The sequence below is a fragment of the Oratosquilla oratoria genome, chromosome 37 (assembly GCF_046742065.1).
Source record: "Oratosquilla oratoria isolate Oo_2021 chromosome 37, ASM4674206v1, whole genome shotgun sequence".
Lineage (NCBI taxonomy): Eukaryota > Metazoa > Arthropoda > Malacostraca > Stomatopoda > Squillidae > Oratosquilla > Oratosquilla oratoria.
In genome coordinates, this window is record NC_134813.1 from 43,272,271 (window position 1) to 43,292,211 (window position 19,941).

Genomic DNA, 19,941 nt, shown 5'->3' on the forward strand with positions numbered 1-19,941 from the left:
CCATTGTCGTCTTTGACCTTTCGGCCCCCGAGGTAAGGTGCTTGCAGGTGACGTGGAAAGAGTGGGACTTGCTGCCTATTCCTGGCGCTCTGCTCGAGACGGGAGCCAGGGCTCCACTTGGGCCGCCCAGGGTCACCGGCCTGGGTCTCCTAAGCCCAGTAAACAGGTCTCAGGGTCAGACTTGGTGGTACGTGGCAGTGTCGGGGCGAACTCTCGGGGGGTGTCATCATGACAGTGCCTCGTGGCCCACTCGGCCCACGGTCACTGGACCCAAGGGACTGGGTGCCCAGTAGGGGTGCTGCATGATGCGTTTGGCCAGTTAGTCTTACTCGATAATTGTTGAACCAAATAACTGTACGCTTCTTGTGCGATTCGTCCTTAGTCAAGATGTTGAAAAGTTACTTCGACGTAATGCCCGACACGACACCTGTCGAGTAATGCTAGACCGCGTGATGGACGTCATGCCTAGTTTGAGAACGGATAATAAGCTAGTTGTTAATGATGGTAACTTGCCCAAGGTATTTCCGTGGAACTGACGTTGGAGAGGGCTCCCTGCCACCCTTTTCTTAAGCCCGTAGATACCCTTATTTCCACCTAGAGGTGCAGCCCCGTGGGACTGGTGTTCGGTTTCCAGATCAGACCTACGATCTCTTGTCAGTGTTGTTACGCGCAAAGCGCGGTAGCTAGGCAAGAGATTGGAGTATCCCAACCCCTTTGCAATCGCTCCTTTTGCATGCGTCCCTTTCAGTCCTTCCTAGCGTTACTGTCAGCTCACCTGTGACGCACTCCTTTCATGGAACAGGTCGCCGCCGCTTTAGCCTGTACATTCTTTTCCAACGTTGTCGCGCATGAACATTTTCCCCACTGCTGTTATTCACAGGGGGAGCAGGCAGTCGACATCTGCTTCCCTCTTCCTCACAGCCCGTGGCCAGTGACGTGGCAGAATACGTTTTACGATCACGCGGTATAGTCCGGCACGTCTTGATAAAGAGATCTAGTGGGGAGCCCGAAGATCGTTACGTGAGTGTGGGTTGTGGTCTGAAAAATTCCAAGTAATTCATACTATGTATACAGTTCGTGTGTGTGTGTTAGTGATAATCACTGAAGCTTGCCCACCATTTTTTCCCTATTTGAAGCCTATTTTCCCGTTGGAAATCCTCCAAACTCGTGTGTGTCCTCCCGTGAGCCTTGTGTGATCGATGTATGAACGTCCCACGGGACAGCACTTTTTTTCGAAGATGCTGTAGACCCGTTTGGAAGAGGATACTTGCATCTCTTTCAGGGTCACCCGGACAACAAGCAGACGCCACGAAATGTGTCCTACATGATGGAAATGTGATCACAATTGTGAGAATACGTTTTTAAGAATACAGTACAAGTATAATACCCACAGGTGACCTAAATGGGGCCTCATGTCACCCAAATCGGCAACAGTTGCGTAAAGTGTGTCGGTGTGAGGCTGTCGTGATGGTGGCGCCTTCAATGGTTTTGAATAGTTCCCCCCCCCCCGCTCCCATTCCCTTCACTTGATTCATCCCAACCCCACCCATTTCAACCCCCCCCCCCCCACGCGCATTTACAGTAGGTGCGGGAGAGTGGTGTCATGTGCACGACAACGCGTCCTTTGGGGGCTGGATGCCGTCGTCCGTTCGGGCGCGATTGATTCCCCATTTATAGTGTTTCCGCACAATCGATAGACCACATCCGCAAAGCTACCGCAGACTGCTTAACACCCTCGTCATCGTGACTTGGTCTGTAAGTGTTGGTTGCTGAGGCGATTTTATTCAGCGTGAGGGGCGTAGCCGTAGCGAAGGGGTAAAAATTATCGCGAATAATTGGATTGGCTTTGGAGGTGTGGACATTCAGTTCGAACGCCAAGCAGCTCAGGAGGTGACGTCATCGCTATGAAGATATCAACTTCGGGCTAGGTTTGTGTGTGTATTACCTAGTTGTATTTTACGGGAAGGGGAGCTATGCTCGTGGTGTCCCATCTTCATATCCCTTTTTATCTAGACTGTTTTTAAATTCGTGTATCGTTTTTGCACACACCACATTCTCATCTAACTTGTTCCAAACGTCTATTACCCTGTGGGGAAAGCTGTTCTTTTTAGGTCTCTTTTATAACTATTGATTTTCTTTCCGTGCCCTCTTGTATCTCTATTATCCCATTTTATTAGATCCTCTCTATCAGTAGTTTCTATGCCTTTCATGATTCTATTAATAGTTATCAAGTCTCCTCTCTCTCTTCTTTGCTCTAATGTCTGTAGCTCAAGTTTTGCTAGTCTCTCTTCATATGATAGTTCTGAGAGTGTTGGTGCCAATTTCGTAATTGCTCTTTGTATTCTTTCAAGTTTTGTTATCCATTTTTTTGTACTTGGTGACCACGTCGTCGCTGCATACTCCAATCTTGGTCTATCAAAGTTACCAGTATTTTCTTCACCATTTCTTCATCCAGGTATGTAAATGCCACTATGATTGTTCTTATTAAATTATAAGTTTTTCCATAAATTTTGTTTATATGTTTCTCAGGGGACATATTATTCATAATAATGACTCCCAGGTCCTTCTCATTTTCTACTTTTTTAATTTCTTCCTCTCCCAATTTATATGATCCCACTATTCATTTTTTGCTTTTTCCAAAGTCCATTATACTACACTTCTTAATATTGAACTCCATCTCCCACTTCCTACTCCATTCCCATACTTTATTAAGATCACTCTGTAGCAACTCACTATCTCCTACAGTGTTAACTTTTTTCAACAATTTTGCATCGTCCACAAAGAAGCTCATATAACTTTCAATTTCTTTATCCATTAGTATATATAGCAAATATTATTGGGGCCAGAACTGTTCCTTGTGGAACTCCATTAATCACTTCAACCCAATTAGTGTCTCTTATCACCACTCATTTTTCTTTCATGCAAGAAGTCTTCCATCCACTTCAGCAGTTTGCCCTGTATTCCTCCTGAAGTTTCTAGTTTAGCAATTTCTTATGTGGCACCTTATCAAAAAAAAAATTCAGGTCTAGAAATGCACAATCAACCCATCCATCTCTTTCTTGTATTACATCTGTTAGCTTTGAATAGAAACACATTAAGTTTGATGCATGATCGTCCTTGTCTAAATCCAAATTGTTTTGGATTTAGTACATTGTTTTTTCCAAACGCCTTATCCATGTAATTTTGATAATTCTTTCACAAATTTTAGCTATCGTACTTGTAAGAGAGACCAGTCTATAGCTAGTATGGTCTTCCTTGTTTCTCCCTTTATATAATGGTACTATATTTGCTCTTTTCCGATCTTCTGGAACTTTTCCTTCTTTCAAGGAACTGCTTATTATACTATGTATTTTGTCTGTTAGTTCATTCCTGCATTCCCTCAAAATCCAGTTTGCAATTTCATCTGGTCCATGCGATTTTCTGACATCGAGATTACTCAAGTGATTCATTATTTCATTCCTTGTTACTTCTATCTCTTTCATAGGGAAGACTTTCTCCCACTCGATATCTCTAGGTTGTATGTGTTCCCTCATAAACACTGATTTAAAATGCTTGTTCATAATTTCTGCCATTTCTATTTCCTCTGTGTATTCAACTCCTTGTAGTTTCTCTAATTCTTGTTTGTTTTTCAGTTTGTTTACAAATCTGTAAAATAGTTTTGTTTGATCTTTACATTTTTCTGTTATATCTTTTTCATATTTTCTCTTTTCTGCTGTGCACATTTGTACATATTCATTTCTATAACCAGTATATGTTTTCAAATTTTCAGGTCTTTTGTCTTTTTTCCATTTTATCCAAGCTTTTTCCCTTCTGTCTTTTAACTCCCTACATCTTTTGTTGTAACAACACTTTACATATCCTTTTTCTTGTTTTTGTCTTGGAACATGCTTTTTAACTCCTTTATATATTTTTGTCTAAATATTCTATTTCTCTTCTACTGTTTCCTCCTTGTATATCCTTTCCCAGTCTGCTTTTTGGAAGAATTCTCTCATTTTATCAAAATTTGTTTTTCCATACATTAATCTTCCCTTTCTATATTCGTTTTTTTTTCCATGTATTTTTCCTTAGTTCCAGTTCAACCAATATGTGGTTACTTTTACTTATTGGCATCTTATATTCAATCTTGTCCACTATTTTGGGTTCTGATGTGATTATTAGGTCCAATCTCGATGGTTCTTCCTCATTTCTATACCAAGTATTCTCTTGTATCCATTGCATCATTGTATGTTCTATAATCATATCAAGTATATTTCCCCATAGGTCGTCTCCACCCTTTACTGTCATCTCTTCCCAGGAGATTTCTTTACAATTAAAGTCATACAATTAAAGTCACCCATTATAACAATTCTTCCTCTATCTTCCATTATCTTATTTAGTGTTATCCTTGTTTTCTCTCTTCCCACGAAGCCATTTTAGGAGGCACATAATTTACTACAAACTTCCTGCTCTTCCCATCCCTGTCCTCCACTTCCATCATAATCATCTCTACTCTATTCTTTTCTTATGTGACATTCCTCACATTTATAACCCTTAGTCAGGAACATAACTCCACCTCCTTGTTTTACCTCTGTTTCTAATCCAATAATTATATGCACCATGTCCTACACTGTTGGGTGGTAGTGGACCTTTCAATTTTGTCTCTACAATTCCCATTATGTCCAGTTCTTTTTCCTTCAGGTAATCATTCAGTTTGTTCAAGCCTGTTATTAAGCTATGTGTAAGACACTTTTAATTTTCTGCTACTTCCATCATGTTTTCTGTTTCCTTTCTGCTTTTCTCTGCTATGAACCATTTCTTCACTCTCATATCCACTATCCAATAGAATTTCTCTTTTCTGGCTGTTTTTTTTTTCTTAGCTTCTAGTCTTTGTTTTTTCATCCTCTCTTTCCTCTTTATTCATTTCTATTTTTATCCATACCTGTTTATATTGATCACTGCTAGTTTCCCTGTTTTTGCTAAGATATTCTCTTCTGTCGTGTGTGACCTGAATTTGATCATAATTGGTCTGGTCTTATATGTAGTGTATTTCCCTAGTCCTATATATTTCTTCAGTTTCTTTCCCTGTTTCTTGTTCATCCTCTTGAACTACTTCTAATAACTTGTTTACCTTTTCCTTCTCTTTTACTCTTGTGGTCCTATTTGGATTATGCTTCTCTTCCATCCCTAATATAATAATAAATCTCTTTATGTCTGCTAAGTCTCTTACTATATTCTCCTTTTCTCTCATCACTTTAATAACTGTGTCCTTAGTTTGTTCTTTCATCTGTTGTGTCACTATATCTCTAAATATAATTTTGTTGTTCTCTTGGACTTTTCTCCAAGCCTGTGCTTCTCTTGCCATGAAGTCTTCATTCTCTCTATTATTCTTCTGTAATTCCTCATTCTCATCTTTTACTTCTTTTAACTGTCTTTTTAATGCTTCTATTTCTTTAGTTAGGTTTTGATTCTCATTTAGTTCTTCCAGTTTATCAACTCTGGGTAACTAGTGTTAATTGGTTAAACCTAATCTCCCATGATTCGTTCATATTTTTCCCCCTCCAGATTTACTAGTCGGGAGGTTGTCACCTCTCATTAAATCCATAAAAACAGTTATCTTCTCTTTCCGTTGAGTTGCTATTATCTATATTTCTGCTTTTGACACTTCTGGTTCCTTGTTCTTCCTCGTCTGTGTGTTCTGCACCTCTTTTGTTTACACCCCTTCTAATATCCGGGGCCCGTTCGTCCCCTTCCTCATTTCCTTCCATTTTCCTCAGTAATCCCTCCCTCCTTTTTCTTCACCTTCCCACTACATCACGAGCTTTCCCCTTCCCTGTTAATACAACAAAGGTACTCCCTCGTTGAGATCGATGAAACTTGAAGTTTTCCTGGAGTTCAAAATTTCGTTGTCATTTCAACCGACGTGCGTGTATGTGTGTGTTCTTGTAACGTACAGGAAGAGGCTAGCTGTGAGGCCCTGTGTATTTTCCCTCGATATGAATTCGCTCGTAGAACTTAGATTGTAATGATCGTATTCAGAAATATTCCAGGGATTGATGCATCGATATGGAAAATTAACTTGTGAATGTGTGTGATTTGCGTAGGTTTGGACTGGATTGAGGTGTCCATCGATTAAGGGAAAGTTGGACTTCAAACTGTGGTAAAAATCGAAGTTACTAGTCAGTTATTGCCACGAAATTCACTGACTACCCACGATCACACAACGAGCAACGGTCGTCGGCATCTCCGATGGATGAATAATATGATATTGGAAATTTTAAATATTTAGATATTTTTTCAACCTTGTATGAAACGGGCAAACGAAAAATATGAAAATAACCCCCGCAACTTACTAAAGTACGATCAAGCCATCGCCCTAACTGCAGTAGTTAGCGACTTCATTTTGCCAAACTCCAACAGGCTAGGTATTTCGTTAAACCACTAGATTAGATTAAGTTACGGACTTTGGCGTGATGATAAACGTCACCGTTTGAATTTTTTGTTTTATTTGAATGTTGCCACTTCCGGTATGCATGGTGATTAATATAAATAAATCGGAGTTTTTTTTTCCCTCTTTAAGTTTCCAAATTGCTAAACAAGCACTCGCCAAATCACCTCGTTGTTGACTGGTTGGATAATTCCCACAAAGTTGGAAATTTAATATACAGACTTCTTTGCTTATAAAGTACACAAGTGTGATCGTTGTAGCTCGTCAGCGACTGCTAAACAATGTTTACATGTCATATGTTGCATTGTCACCCTATTTGCAAATCTGGAAATGGGCCGTGATTGGTCAGGGGTGCAGAAAATTAATGCAAAACAGTATGTTAGTGGAAACTGAAAGTATGATAGTTTTCCATGCGTTATTGGAAAGCGCTTTGGCGGGAACTTGTCCAACGGAAATCCTTGGCGGTACAGAGGGTGGGGGTGGGGGTGGGGGTCTCGATGGAGCTACACGGTGAACCTGTGTAACAGCGAGAATTTGAATCACAACAGATTTCATCAGCAAAAGAAATTTACCAAGCGTTATCAAGGAACGAACTTGGCATGTTTACCTTGTTACGGAATTATTATCAGATAGTTTATCTTCGCATCACTTGTGACATATGTGTTATCAGTATGGAAACCTAACCGGGGTAACGCAGTAGATACTGGCGATAATGGTTATACAGTATGAGTAATGTTGGTTATGATTTTTCGTAGATCAACCTTAACCCACCCTCCCCTCTTCCTTTCATTTCTCTACCCTGGGTAATTCCAGGTTATGCCTTAGTTACGCACTGCAGAATAATGCCAATTTTACGTTTTTATATCTTAATACACTACGTCGAATATTTTTTAGCTTTAAGGCACGTGCGCGCGCCCGCGTGTGTAATTCACTACATTGTTCATCACGGTCTTGGATCACGTGTTGGATTCGTGATCGTCGTCAGATTTACCATTCCGTGTAAGAGCTGTGTGCGCGCGCGCACGCATGCTTGCGTGTGTGTGTGCTTACATGTGTACGTATGTGCTTACCCAGGCCAACATATTATGCCTGTTCCTCACCAGTTAATCATAATTTGCTTCAGTGCAGTTTCGCTTTAAAGCTGTTTGAGCACTTGTCGAAGTAGACACAGTTTGTCTGTGTAGAAAATTATATATATATATATATATATATATATATATATATATATATGTGTGTGTGTGTTGAAATATGTATGACAATGAATTTACCTCATCATCCTTCCCACTCATATATATATATATATATATATATATATATATATATATATATATATATATATATACACGTGTGTGTGTATTTTTAATGTGCATGTAATGTGTATTTGTGCTAGCATTCAATACGGGATCAACGACGAGTATATACCTGGTAGTGGTGCGCCTGCAAGGTGGGCGTCAGAGGGAATCGTCTCCCTGCCACCTGGTTCTCGCGAGAATCATCATCTCCCTGCCACCTGCTAACACCCTCACCTGCAGTGAAGATCGAGGCAACAATTATTATGGTTGTCATTATTATTGTTATTATTATTTATAATTGATTATAATTTTATTATTACATTATTATTAGTAGTAGAAGTATTAGTATTAATATTAGTATTCCATATTCAGGTTGGCTATGACCCACAGTGCATTCATACAATGTGAATGTAATCATTCAATCTCCCAATATCGATTTTCATGCAAATGTTTCCATTCTTCTGTTCGCGCCAGATTCTGTGGAATGGAACGTGTATATAATATGTTGCAGGTATTTGCGGATGTTCTTTGAAACATCACATTACATCAAAGGCCTATCCATGTGCTTGTATCGCACTGCATTGTTGGTAATACATTGTTTACGCGCGCGTTTGTGTGTGTGCGCGCGCGCGTATGTGCGTATGAAGGTCGCGCGAGTGCGTCCCTGCGTGCTTTTTACTTCGTTGTCTTTGAAAATAAATTCATATTTTACTCCTTCAAATGGCTAACGAGGTGTCCATCGCGATGAGCGCTTCATTTACGGTGCACGAAAGAGTAGCACGGGTTTCCATGGTTACCTAAAGGAGGTTTTCTTGCAGCAGAGTTGATTTAGATTGGCCGAGACATTCTGGAAACGTAGGTTGGATTCGTTGGCGGAGGGGATCGTGCATGGCCAAGGCGACGACACACTGGCTGCTCGTTCAGCTTTAACTCGCTCCTCTCCTCCTCCTCCACCCCCCTCTCTCTCTCTCTCTCCCTCCCCCTTTCTCCCCCTCTCCCTCTCCCTCCCTGTCATCGCAGTGTCTGAATGTGAGACTTGGTTCCGGAGTACATAGTGAGGCATAGTTTGTAGATAGCCCTCATTCGTCCTGTTGCCATCTTGAAATGAACAGCATAGTTATTTTCAAACTACGAAATACATTTTTGATTATTTGATGATAAGTACACACAAATATACAAAGTGCATTAACTTTGTTCAGTAAAATAAGTAGAATGTCGTATAAATTGTCGAATATTTGGTCAGAATAGCCCTTGGCAACTATTGTGGCAACAATTTTGTTTTGTTCATTTCATACGAAGAAACCTGCATGTATTTACCTGGTATTGTTTTGTTATTTGTCTGGACTGGCTCTTCAGAATTGTTCTCTTAAATAATGCTTAAGCACGAAAATGTATTTATGCTGTTCATTTATTCATTTCTGCTGTACCCTTTCCATTCTCTCTCTTCTTCTTCTTCTTCTTCTTCTTCTTCTTCTTCTTCTTCTTCTTTTCCTGCCCTTCTCATCTCCTCCTCCTCTTCTTTTCCACTTGGTCCTCCTTTTCTTCTCCTCCTCTTATCTTCTCTTCTCTTCTTCATCTTCTTATTCTTCTATTCCTCTTTTTATTTTTTTTATTTTTTCCTCTTCTTCTTCATTTTGTTATTTTTTCTTCTTCTATCTTCTTACTCTTCTTTTCCCCCTCACCTCTCCCAAGTTCTTTCTCCTCACGATTCTCCTCTATACGCTGACCCCTCTCCACTCTCCACTCCTCCCTCCTCACTCCTGTCTCACCACTCTCTTCACTCTTCTCCATTTGCCCCTGACCTCTTTTTCACCTCACTCCCCGCTTCTCTCTCTCTCTCTCCCTGCACACTCTCCTCCCTTCTCATTCTCTTTCTTGCTAATCACAAAATGAAAATAGTATTAGCTGATCAGTTTTAATGGACACTGTGAATGACTGAAATCGTGCTGGTTACATAGCGACACACAGCGTGTGATTGTTAGCACGAAGGTCAATGGTGAAGGTGGCGATTGCCCTAACACGACCTAACCTGCTGGCTGGTTGGCTGGCTGGCATACCGCCCGCGGGGGAATGTATGACAACAAGAGAGTCTCTGGATCGTGGTTCCTCTTTTGTCGGAACAAAAAAGGTTTTATGTGGAAATATTGAGGGGGGGGGGAGGCGGGAGAGCGGATACCAGATTTAATTCATGCAGTTGCTTTCCCAGGTGATTTGTATTTTCCCCCTCTTTTCCTCTCTTTTTTTTCTCTCTTCCTCTCTTCCTCTTTCCTCTCTTCTTCTTTTCCTCTCTTCCTCTCCTCTCTTCTTTCTCTTTCACAATCTCCCTTCCCCTATCTCTCACCCTCTCATCCTCGCCCCCCCTCTCTCTCTCTCCCTCTTATCCTCACCCCCCTCTCTCTCCCTCTCATCCTCGCCCCCCTCTCTCCCTCTTTTTTTTCTATTTCTCCCTTTCCCTCTCTCCTCACCCCTTTTTCTCTCTCTCTTATCATTCTTTATTTTTCCTGTTCCCTCTCTCCTATATTCACATCTCTTTCATCCCCTCTCCCCTGCCCTCTCTCCTCCTCCTCCTCCTCCTCCTCCTCCTCCTCCTCCTCCTCCTCCTTCTCCACCCTCCCTTTCATTCCCTGCTTCCTTCTCTTACATTCTCTCTCTCTCTCTCTCTCTCTCTCTCTCTCTCTCTCTCTCTCTCTCTCTCTCTCTCTCTCTCTCTCTCTCTCTCTCTCTCTCTCTCTCTCTCTCTTTTTCTCTCAGTTTGTCTCTCTCTCTCTCTCTCTCTCTCTCTTTCTCTTATGAGTTGTTTGAATAACAACCCAGTGTCTTTGGTAATTCCTCTGGCTTAGCTTTTAAGCTTAAACTTTGTGACTATTCTTTTATTTTTCTGTAACTTTCCCTTGTCATTCTGATCCACTTCTTGAAAGTACTTGTGTAAAGTTTGCAATGACAAAGTTTTATCTTCCTTGTTGGTGTGGTTTCTTATTTCTGTTTTACCCGTTATGAATTACAAAAGTATAAAACATGTCTACCAGAAACCTTTTGTTTCATAGTAAGTTTAGTCTAAAGACAATGCTCAGGTATTTTATCCAAAGTGAATTTAAAAAGTTTGAACTCTTACAATGAATTGCTTCAACTGAAAATCTATCCCAGTTATTGGTTATGCGATGGAGATAATGATTTATGCTTGTTTCTAAGGAGAAGACCCTTCACTTCCAGGTAACTGGCAATAGCTTCTTGAATGGCCCTTAAGTTAGTCAAGAAAGAAATATTGGGTTTTCTGGGTATGGCTTGGCTAGGGTTACGTGGGGCTCATGGGGAGTACATGTTTGTGAAAGGAAAACTAGAATTTTAACAAGATTTTGGAGACCTGAAAGTTGTGGGGGGAAAAGTGATATTAGTACTTAGGAATTGAAAAATGCTAACAAGAGGCAGTAGACAAAAATGTGTTGTTACAGTGCGAAAAGAGGAACACATTACAGTAAGGCAAGATAAGACAAATGCAAGAAAGCAAACTCAAAGTAATTTTGAACAATGATGTCAACATTAAGAAGCAGAATTAATTAGGTTACATTGATATTTGCAAAGAGGGACACAGCCAGAATGGATTTTCTTGTCTGGTCCATAAATTTTTGAGTGAATGGGAGTAGATCAGCTTTGGATGTGGGGTCCTGCTGTGGAGGTGCTGTGACTTGATGCAGTATCTTTAATGCAGGCAATGTGGCAGGGGTCAAAGGTACCATCTACAAAGATTGGAGGTACAATGAATGATATTTGCATAGATGCTGGGTGGTTGTGCACTGACTTGGCCACACCTTGTTAAGGAGAGATAAGGTCACGTACCTCTTGGTCAGGGGTTCCCATTGTTTCAGCTCTGGAGGGATTGACTGATATACCAAAATACTCCACCCTCAAACAGCTAATCAAGAAATATTTTAACCAATAAATGGTTGTGAAAGTACTGGCCTTGTCTCTAAAACCTTGTCCAGTAAAAGGCAAAATAAAGGTATATGATGCCACTCCAAAACAGGTTGAAACTGTGAAAGAAATTTAGACCATGGTTTAGAAAGGTATTAAATATTTTGACCTTGGATTAGAACTGGAATAATTTATATATTTATTAATTTAGAATCAAAATATTAATACATAACTTTTTTTTTCCACTTACAGGAGCCCATGAAAGCCAAAGCCCCCCAGCTACACTTAGAGTACAGGTTTTATCGGATGTTGGAGGCTGTAGGAGGTGAGTGTAAAATAACTTTTCAACATGTGTTAAAGACTTTATGAATGTATGTATAGTTGCGGCCAGATTGGTCAGAAAACAATTTTTAATTGTGGAAAACTGTGAGGATAGTAAAGAGTAGCAGGAATGACAAGTTTGATGTAGAAGATAGATTAAAAGCTAAGAGGAGTCTTGATATCACAGTTGTGTCTGGAAAAGGCCAAATATTATGTCTTTAAAAAGAGGTTATTTCATATGTATATGAGGTACAAAGTAGTGGAAGTACAGGATTATTCTTGGAGTGCATTCTGGTGGACACAAAACTTAAGAATGTTGGATATAAATGCAGTGAAGAGGTTGAATGTGTGAATGTCAAGTTATTGAATAGTGGAAGCAAAATTAGAAATCTGGCAAATGTAGTTGGTTGCACAGAGTACAGTAGAAGGAAAATGACAAAAGCACGTGAGAGAAGGTGAGGCAAAGATATGAACAAAAAATCAAAGACAAGGTGATGTAAGGGCACGAATAAAGAATTAAAGAAAACTGGAGAAAAATCAAAAGTGGAAATGGCAAGAATATTGGAATTTGGTGGGAAGAGTTAAAAATGGGGTCTTAGAATTTGACAGGTGTATAGTAAGATATTGAGGCAAAATGACAATGAAGTTAATGGTGGGATGAGGTATGGAAACTAGTAAAGGAAAAGGAAAAGCTGTATGTACATTATTAACAGGTTTAAAGACAAAAAATTAAATAATATTTGTTGCCTTTAATTTCGTTGACTGGAAACATTCAGCTCCACAGTAGCTGGCACTGGTTCGTAGCTCTTCCCAATCTCTTCAGGAAATACTAATGAAATGTTCGTTCTATTAGTATGGGTTATATTAGTAGGTAGAGGGTGAGCAGTTGTAAATTGTCAGTTGCCCCTAGGTGAAAAGAGTGAGAAAATACAGTTGAAGTTCAGAGAGCTTGGGCTCAGTTTAGAGACCATATCTTGGCACATTGGGATTACACCTCCGTATGGAAGTGAGGGTGATGATGATGGGTTTTCAAGGTGGATGGCAGGAAGATGATTCTCTAACAACCAACTTGTAGGACCACCACATAAAAGTAAATATCATCAGTTGGAGGATAAATGTTAGAAGAGATGGAAATAGTTTGAAGAATAGTACAGTTGTTTTGTAAAAGGTAGATAGGGTGGCAGCATGGGGAAAGAAATTTGAAAACTTTCCATGGAATGTAGGGAATGAAGAAGTAAAAGTAATACATCTATAAATGGTATAAGGAAATAGGAAAAACATTAGATAGGAATGAGGAAGATAAATTAGTGGAAATGCCACAGGGAGTAAGCCTGCTGGGGTTTGACAAAGAAACTAGAAATTTTTATAGGAGGGAAAGGATTATTTGTAAAAACTGCAGGAAGGTGAGGAAAGATTTGTGATACCCATCAGGAAAGGGAAGTGATTGAAAGTGAAAGAATTAAAGGAATAAGCCAGTTAAACATGCCAGGTAAAGCCAATTTAAGAATATTGAATAAAGGCAAGACAGAAGAAAGTAGGGGAAGAAGAGGGACGGCTTGAGAAAAGCACACAATATAAGGTATGTGAAAAGTTCAGGAATGGAGGAAAGATGTGTTTGTCATTCATGGATCAGTAGAAAATGCTTGATGGGGTGAGTAGAGAGTTATGGTAAATGAGGTACGGGTCTAGAAGGAGATTGTTGAGGGCAGTGAAGAGCAGATTTTTGAGGAGCAAGTGGAGGGAGCCAATGTATAAAGCTATTGTGATTTATATGCATGTAAAGCTTTTTTCTGCCAAGCTTCTGGGTATAGATTAGTGTGAAATGATGATTTGATCTAGTTTTCCTGAATTCAGTGGTGGAGGTAGGTGGGAAGGATAAAGGTAGTTGCCCAGGGCAACATTTGGTGGTGGTGGTGGTGGTGGTGGTGGTGGTGGTGGGGTGTGGTGGTGGTGGGGGGAGTACCTCCTATATTTCTTTAGTATTGTATTGAGCTGAGCTATCCAGACTATGCATTTAACCTCAGATAAGAGAAATTACTCAACAAGCACAATCATAAAGCTGTCGGTTGCCCAAGTAATTGGTTTAGATGATCTGTTAGTCTGTGAACATATGGGCTGTATGTGACTCACCATCTTGTTATATTGTCAAGATAACAATAAAGTTTGTGTTGGTTTGAAATGTATTTTCATTAGGGCATGGGGGTAGGGAGAAGAGGTTCTCCCAGGGTGCCAGACAGGCCAGTTCCGCCACTGGCTTTATTTACCCTTCCACTGTGGGCAAAGAACTTTGTATTAGGGAGAAGAGGAATGAGCAGATGGCCAGATTCCCCCCCCCCCACCCCCTGTTCCCCACTCCTCTCCCAGACTGAACACAAATATAATTTAGATGCTGGTTCTTCCATTCCAGACTGTTCTTAACATCATCCTTCTAAGAGTGACCAGTTCAAGCTGTGTGTGTGTGTGTGTGTGTGTATATATATATATATATTTATATATATATATATATATATATTTATGTATATATATATATATATATATATATATATATATATATATATATATATATACACACACATATATACCTGTAATGTATATGATACCATATTATTGAAATATGAAGTTGTTTACACCTCAGATTTAATATTTTAGTAATCACAAAAGAAAAATCCAGCTGCATCTATTATTCTTCTAACCACGTAGATGAATTGACTTGTTTGAACTCGACTAATCAACCCTTTGTAGCCATGTGTGATTATGTGGGTGACAGTGATCAGTATGCTCTTACCTTTGTAAACCAGATGGATTGTATGATTTTTGTTCAATTTGGAAAAGGATACTAGTAGCCATCAGACTAAAGGGGGATAAGATGCTCTCTCAACCGTTTGACTACCTATAGGGAGTTTCCCTAGCTGAATGAAATTGCATGGTCATAGAATAAAGTGTTATTGCTTCTAGTTGTCAATTTCAGATTAACCCTCGTTCCCAGATATGTACTTTTAAAAATCTGTATAGGTTATGCTGGGTGAAGGATCATTAGCGGGTACTTACATATGGTGGCTCTGCAAAATGGACATCATAGAGAATCGTCTCCTTGCCACTTATCTTTAGAAGCTGTCAACACCACCTGAGGGGCTAACACACTGTTTCCAAACTGGGCCCAAGATCTTTCCCTGTCAATTGTAACTGTATTTTCTCCACCCTTTCGAATAAGGAGTGCTAACAAATAGGGACTGCTTCCTTCTGTTTACTACTGTTAGTGACATAGAAACTGTCCCACACTAATGCAACACCGATAACAGCCCAATTTTCATCCCAGAGAGATGTGTAGAAGGGCCCAAGGACTGTTTCCATGTGGTGAAACTTGAGGCAATTATTGTCATCATTGTGCTGGATGATTTTGTTTTGCTGAAGGATGTGCCCAAATTCCCCAAAACTGATAGGGTTTTGGTCTTCAACTGAGTCAGCTAAGAATCTATTCTGACTTAATTGGTTTATTTAAAATTACTTTTATTAATGTTTATACTTCAGTCCTAGATTTTGATAGTATTACCAGTTTATTAGAAAAAGAAAGTGTTCATCGTTTTTACTTGTAGAGGAACTTAACCATATATTTCTTTAACAGTTGTTTAATACATACATATACCAACGGCTTTTTCCCCCTTACATGGGGGGGGGTTAGCCAAAAAGAATAGGCATAGAAACAACTCCCATTCCATTCCCTACAAATTCCACTCCCCTCCACCCTCCTCCCTCCTCCCTATCTTGGCACCTCCTGGATGAAGGGTCATCCCTGCATCCTGTCCACTGCCCTGGGTCAGAAGCAGTGTCTAAAGACACGGTACATCCACAGTAAGGCCGCTTCATAAACTCGGCGACCCCCCCCTCTCTGTCCCCCCATGCAGAAAAGGAGAAGATGGGGAGAAATCCCTTCGGGCTGCATCAAATTTTTCTCATACATACTTCCTCACCCCCAACACCCACCCACTCCCCCTCATGCATCACAGCATCATCCATACACAACCCCTCTCTATTTACCTCTATCTTCTGTCCTCTCCCATCCTTCCTCAACAGACATTCCTCTCTTTTGTAATGCCCCTTTCACCCCATCCATCCATCTCACCCTAGGATGCCCCCTCATATTCACTCCTTCCACCTCTGCCTTCCACACCTTTTTTACTAATCTTTCTTCACTCATTCTTTCCATGTGTCCAAACCATCCTAATACTCTTTCATCAACCCTATCTCCCAGCTCCCTTTCCACCACTGTTCTCCTCCTTACCTCCTCATTTCTCACTCTATCTTGCCCAGTAATCCCTATCATACTTCTCAGACATTTCATCTCAAACATATTCAAACTCCTTCTCTCTTCCTCTCTTATGTTCTATGTTTCTGCCCCGTACAGTGCCGTTGGCACAATCATTCCTTCATATAACCTCCTCTTAGCATCCATTCCCAGATATCTATTTCTTATTACACTTTTAAATCCACCAAGGAGGAATTGTTTAATAAATTGAGTAAATATTGCAAGATGTATCAAGGTGTACTATGATTAATAGGTAATTTTCATTCAAGGTTCCATGTGGTTAAAAAAGGAAATTTGAGGATTGATATACTGTACAGTATATGGTTTTCATTGATAATTACAGAAGTAGCATGAGTATAAGTTGTAGATAAAAGTCTTGAATACCATATTGATTAATTATAAAACTTGTTCTTTCTGTCATTACCATTATATGTTTGACACAGGTTAAGTTCTTAATGCATCAAAGTTAGTTCTCGGTACTGATATGATGTGGTAGATTTGAAATAGTTTTTTGAAGAGGATAAGATATTAATCAAGAACTTACTGAAATTTATAAAAATCAGAATGTGGACACCAGTGGTAGGAACTGCATATGGGGGTCCTATAAAATGGCCACAAAAGAATCATCTCCCTACTGCACTTTACCAAAACCTGTCAATACTCTCACCTCTGTCTGAAGGTGCAAGCCCTTAGAGCCTGGCAATCTGTTTATGGACTGGGGCCAGGATATCTTATCATTTTCTAATATACAGGTCTCCAATATATGATATAATTGTGTACAGTTGTTCTATATTAATATCCTTATATCACAGGATGTTTGGCAAGTTTTGCTTATGATCAGGAATGCTAAACAGTCATTTCCAGTTTTTTTAAGGTGATATCTGCTTCAGTTTTTCTCACTATATGATAATCACTGTATGATGGGTTATCAAAAATCTAACCCAGTTGTTAATGAGGGAGACCTGTATTTTCCCATCTTTTCACACAAGAAACAACAGGTAGCTGTACCTATCCTACATTACAGATATCATTCTAAAGATTCTTTTCAAAGGGAAGGCCCAAGAATAATTGCCAACCACAGTGGGGCTGTGTGTTTATAGTCTAGTTTCCAGTCAGTGAAACTTGAGGCTACAATTACTATTATTTTGAATCAAAGTATAAAATAGTAAAAAACAATTCAGTTAAAAAATTGAAAGAATTTCCTTAATGTTCATACTTATTGATTAATGGAGAGTTGAGGCTGAATGAAGAAGTGTTGATATAGTGGCTTGAAAGGAAAGTGATGCAACTAGGAAACATCTTGTTAACACTGATTCACATTAGAACTATTGTTAGTGTGCATGCCATGTCAGTTTGTTGCATAGGGTTGATTTATGTATGATTTGATTCAGTTGCATTGAAATGGAGCAAAGCCCAGTTTTTATATAGTTTTTGCATTGAGCCTAATATTTTTATTTTGTAAGATGTAGTGCTTCTTGTTGCCCAGATCTTTAATTTGTACCTGATTTTTTTTTTTTTTTTCTTTCTTTTCTTTTCCTTTTGCTTTCTGTCGTATTAAAGGAAAAGAAGGTAGGACTCGTAAGTAAGGTCTTGCTTTAGATTTTTTTTTTTATTGTGACATCAATATAATTTCTTAAATACTAAAATATTACCAGCTTTTGCAAAGCATTATTGTAAAGCTCAATTTTTTCATGCACTTGTTTCTTTCTTCTCGTATGTGTGCCAAATTGTGTGGGTGTATGTGTGGATATCTGAAGATGGTTTTGGATGTTGGCTTTTGTCTAATACTGCATTTCCTGCTTCATTTCAGGCGATGAAAGACAAAAAGGTAAGCGTGTCTAGAAACCGAAAAGCTCATAGGAATTTATTTTAGATTCCTTAGGTGTTTCATTTTGACTATGGTGCTCACTTCATCTAAAGACATAATTTTCATTCTTATGAACTGCTAGAATTTGTCTGAATGAATATGTATGCATCTATATTTCTTAAACCATTTATGGATAAGTGAGGCAATAGCTGCTTTTAGTTTGGGTAGTGGATAGACTTTAATTAGTACAGTATTTACAGCATCAGGGTCTTAAGTTTGCATGGTTTCAATCATTGGTGCATTTTTTGCATACATGATAAATAGCCTTCAATTTGGGCAGCTCGAACATTTTGAGCAGTTCTGCGGTACACTGGTTATGCTGTAAAATATTCCTTAACACTCGGTTCACTTTCTTATCTTTGTGATATTTAAGTGTACATGCTGCCAGAAGTTTTTCATGAATCATAAAGAAAATAGTCTGACTCTTTAGAGTGTAGTTGATTTTGTATTCTCATCAAATTATCATATAGTCAAAAGCTCATAATTGGTACTCACTTATGTAGGACAAGGGAAGAACTGACCATGACTGTGGATATAGACATTTTATGTTTTGAAATGAGGATTTTGTGGCCATGGAAATAGTAGTTTATATACATAATTTGAAATAAAAGAGGGATTTCATATTGTTAGTCAAGGACTTGCCAGCTTTTCCTCATGATCATCAGTGATAATGTACCACATAAAGATATGCTTGTATATAATACATCCAATTCTGCTAAATAATATTTCTTGGTGCCAGAGAAAAAGAACAAGTTTGTCATTGTGCTGAGGGGACAATTGTACTAACCATATCACTATCATCTTAGGATGGTGCTATCTCTCATTCAAATGAAATAATTTTGTGCTAGCTAATAAAACAATACTAATGCATGTCATTGTGTGCAATAGGCTACTAACATGATGTTGTGCTTTGTGGACTAGTAGATGCAAGGAGAAGATATATATATGATTGCTAACAAAAAGCTAGTTTAGTTTTATATTCATTAAAATTGCTAATAGACATGCTGCAGATGTTGTGCAGGCTCCTCTTCATGTTTGCATGTTTTAGTTCGGCTGGGTAAAGGTATGGTACATAATCTTTCATGGTGTGCATGATGGATTGCATGTTTTGCAGGTTTATACTCTTCTGCTGCTGTGATTGGACAATAGGTGTTATCAATAGGCAGAATTCTCTTTACTTCCAAAACCAACTTTGCTCTTCAGTAATGCTTTCTCTTGCATTTTCCCACAGAAGATAGTGAGGAAGAGAAGAAAACTGAGGAGGGTTCGTATCACTAGAACCAATATTTAAACAGTTTGCACTGACCCCTGTAAAAAAGCTTGAACTGATTGTCCTTAATTGATATTGTATTGGATTCCCTAGTAGGAACTTGGTGGGAAGCACATTACATTTTTTGCATTGATGCCAGATGCTGTTTTCAGATTTTGATAATGTACTGATAACCCTCCATATTTTCAATTGATGATTTTACTCCAAGAAACCTGACAGTTGTATTGGATAGTACAGAATGCCATTGGTCTTGCTCACCATTACAGGACTTATGCTAGTAAACACTTGTTAATTTAGAATGCTGAATGATGAGCACGTCAAGTATGCTGTTGTAGTAACAGTTTGTAGATTATTCCATGAAAATAAGATTTATTTTCTATTTTTAGATAACACTACTGGCTTTAGTGAGATTCTCGAATAATGTAGGTATATATAGTATTTTTGGTTAGAAGGAAGAATGAGGCTTACAGTAGAAAAAATGGAATTTGTACCTTCATTTCCTCAGCAAGCATAGCTCATTTTGAAGCTGCTGTTTTGAAATGTAGTGCATTGGTT

The 19,941-nt window shown here is 39.1% G+C and overlaps 1 protein-coding gene across 4 annotated transcripts in view; it reads left to right on the plus strand.

Annotated features, from left to right (window-relative positions):
* Window positions 1-19,941, plus strand: part of gish (casein kinase I gish) — a 156,739-nt gene that overhangs the window by 40,368 nt on the left and 96,430 nt on the right. For all 4 annotated transcript variants that reach the window (XM_076175652.1, XM_076175654.1, XM_076175653.1 and 1 more), the window contains exons 3-5: window positions 11,878-11,950; window positions 18,060-18,077; window positions 19,348-19,380. In XM_076175652.1, the coding sequence (XP_076031767.1) occupies window positions 11,878-11,950; window positions 18,060-18,077; window positions 19,348-19,380 (124 nt within the window). The remainder of the gene's footprint in view (window positions 1-11,877; window positions 11,951-18,059; window positions 18,078-19,347; window positions 19,381-19,941) is intronic.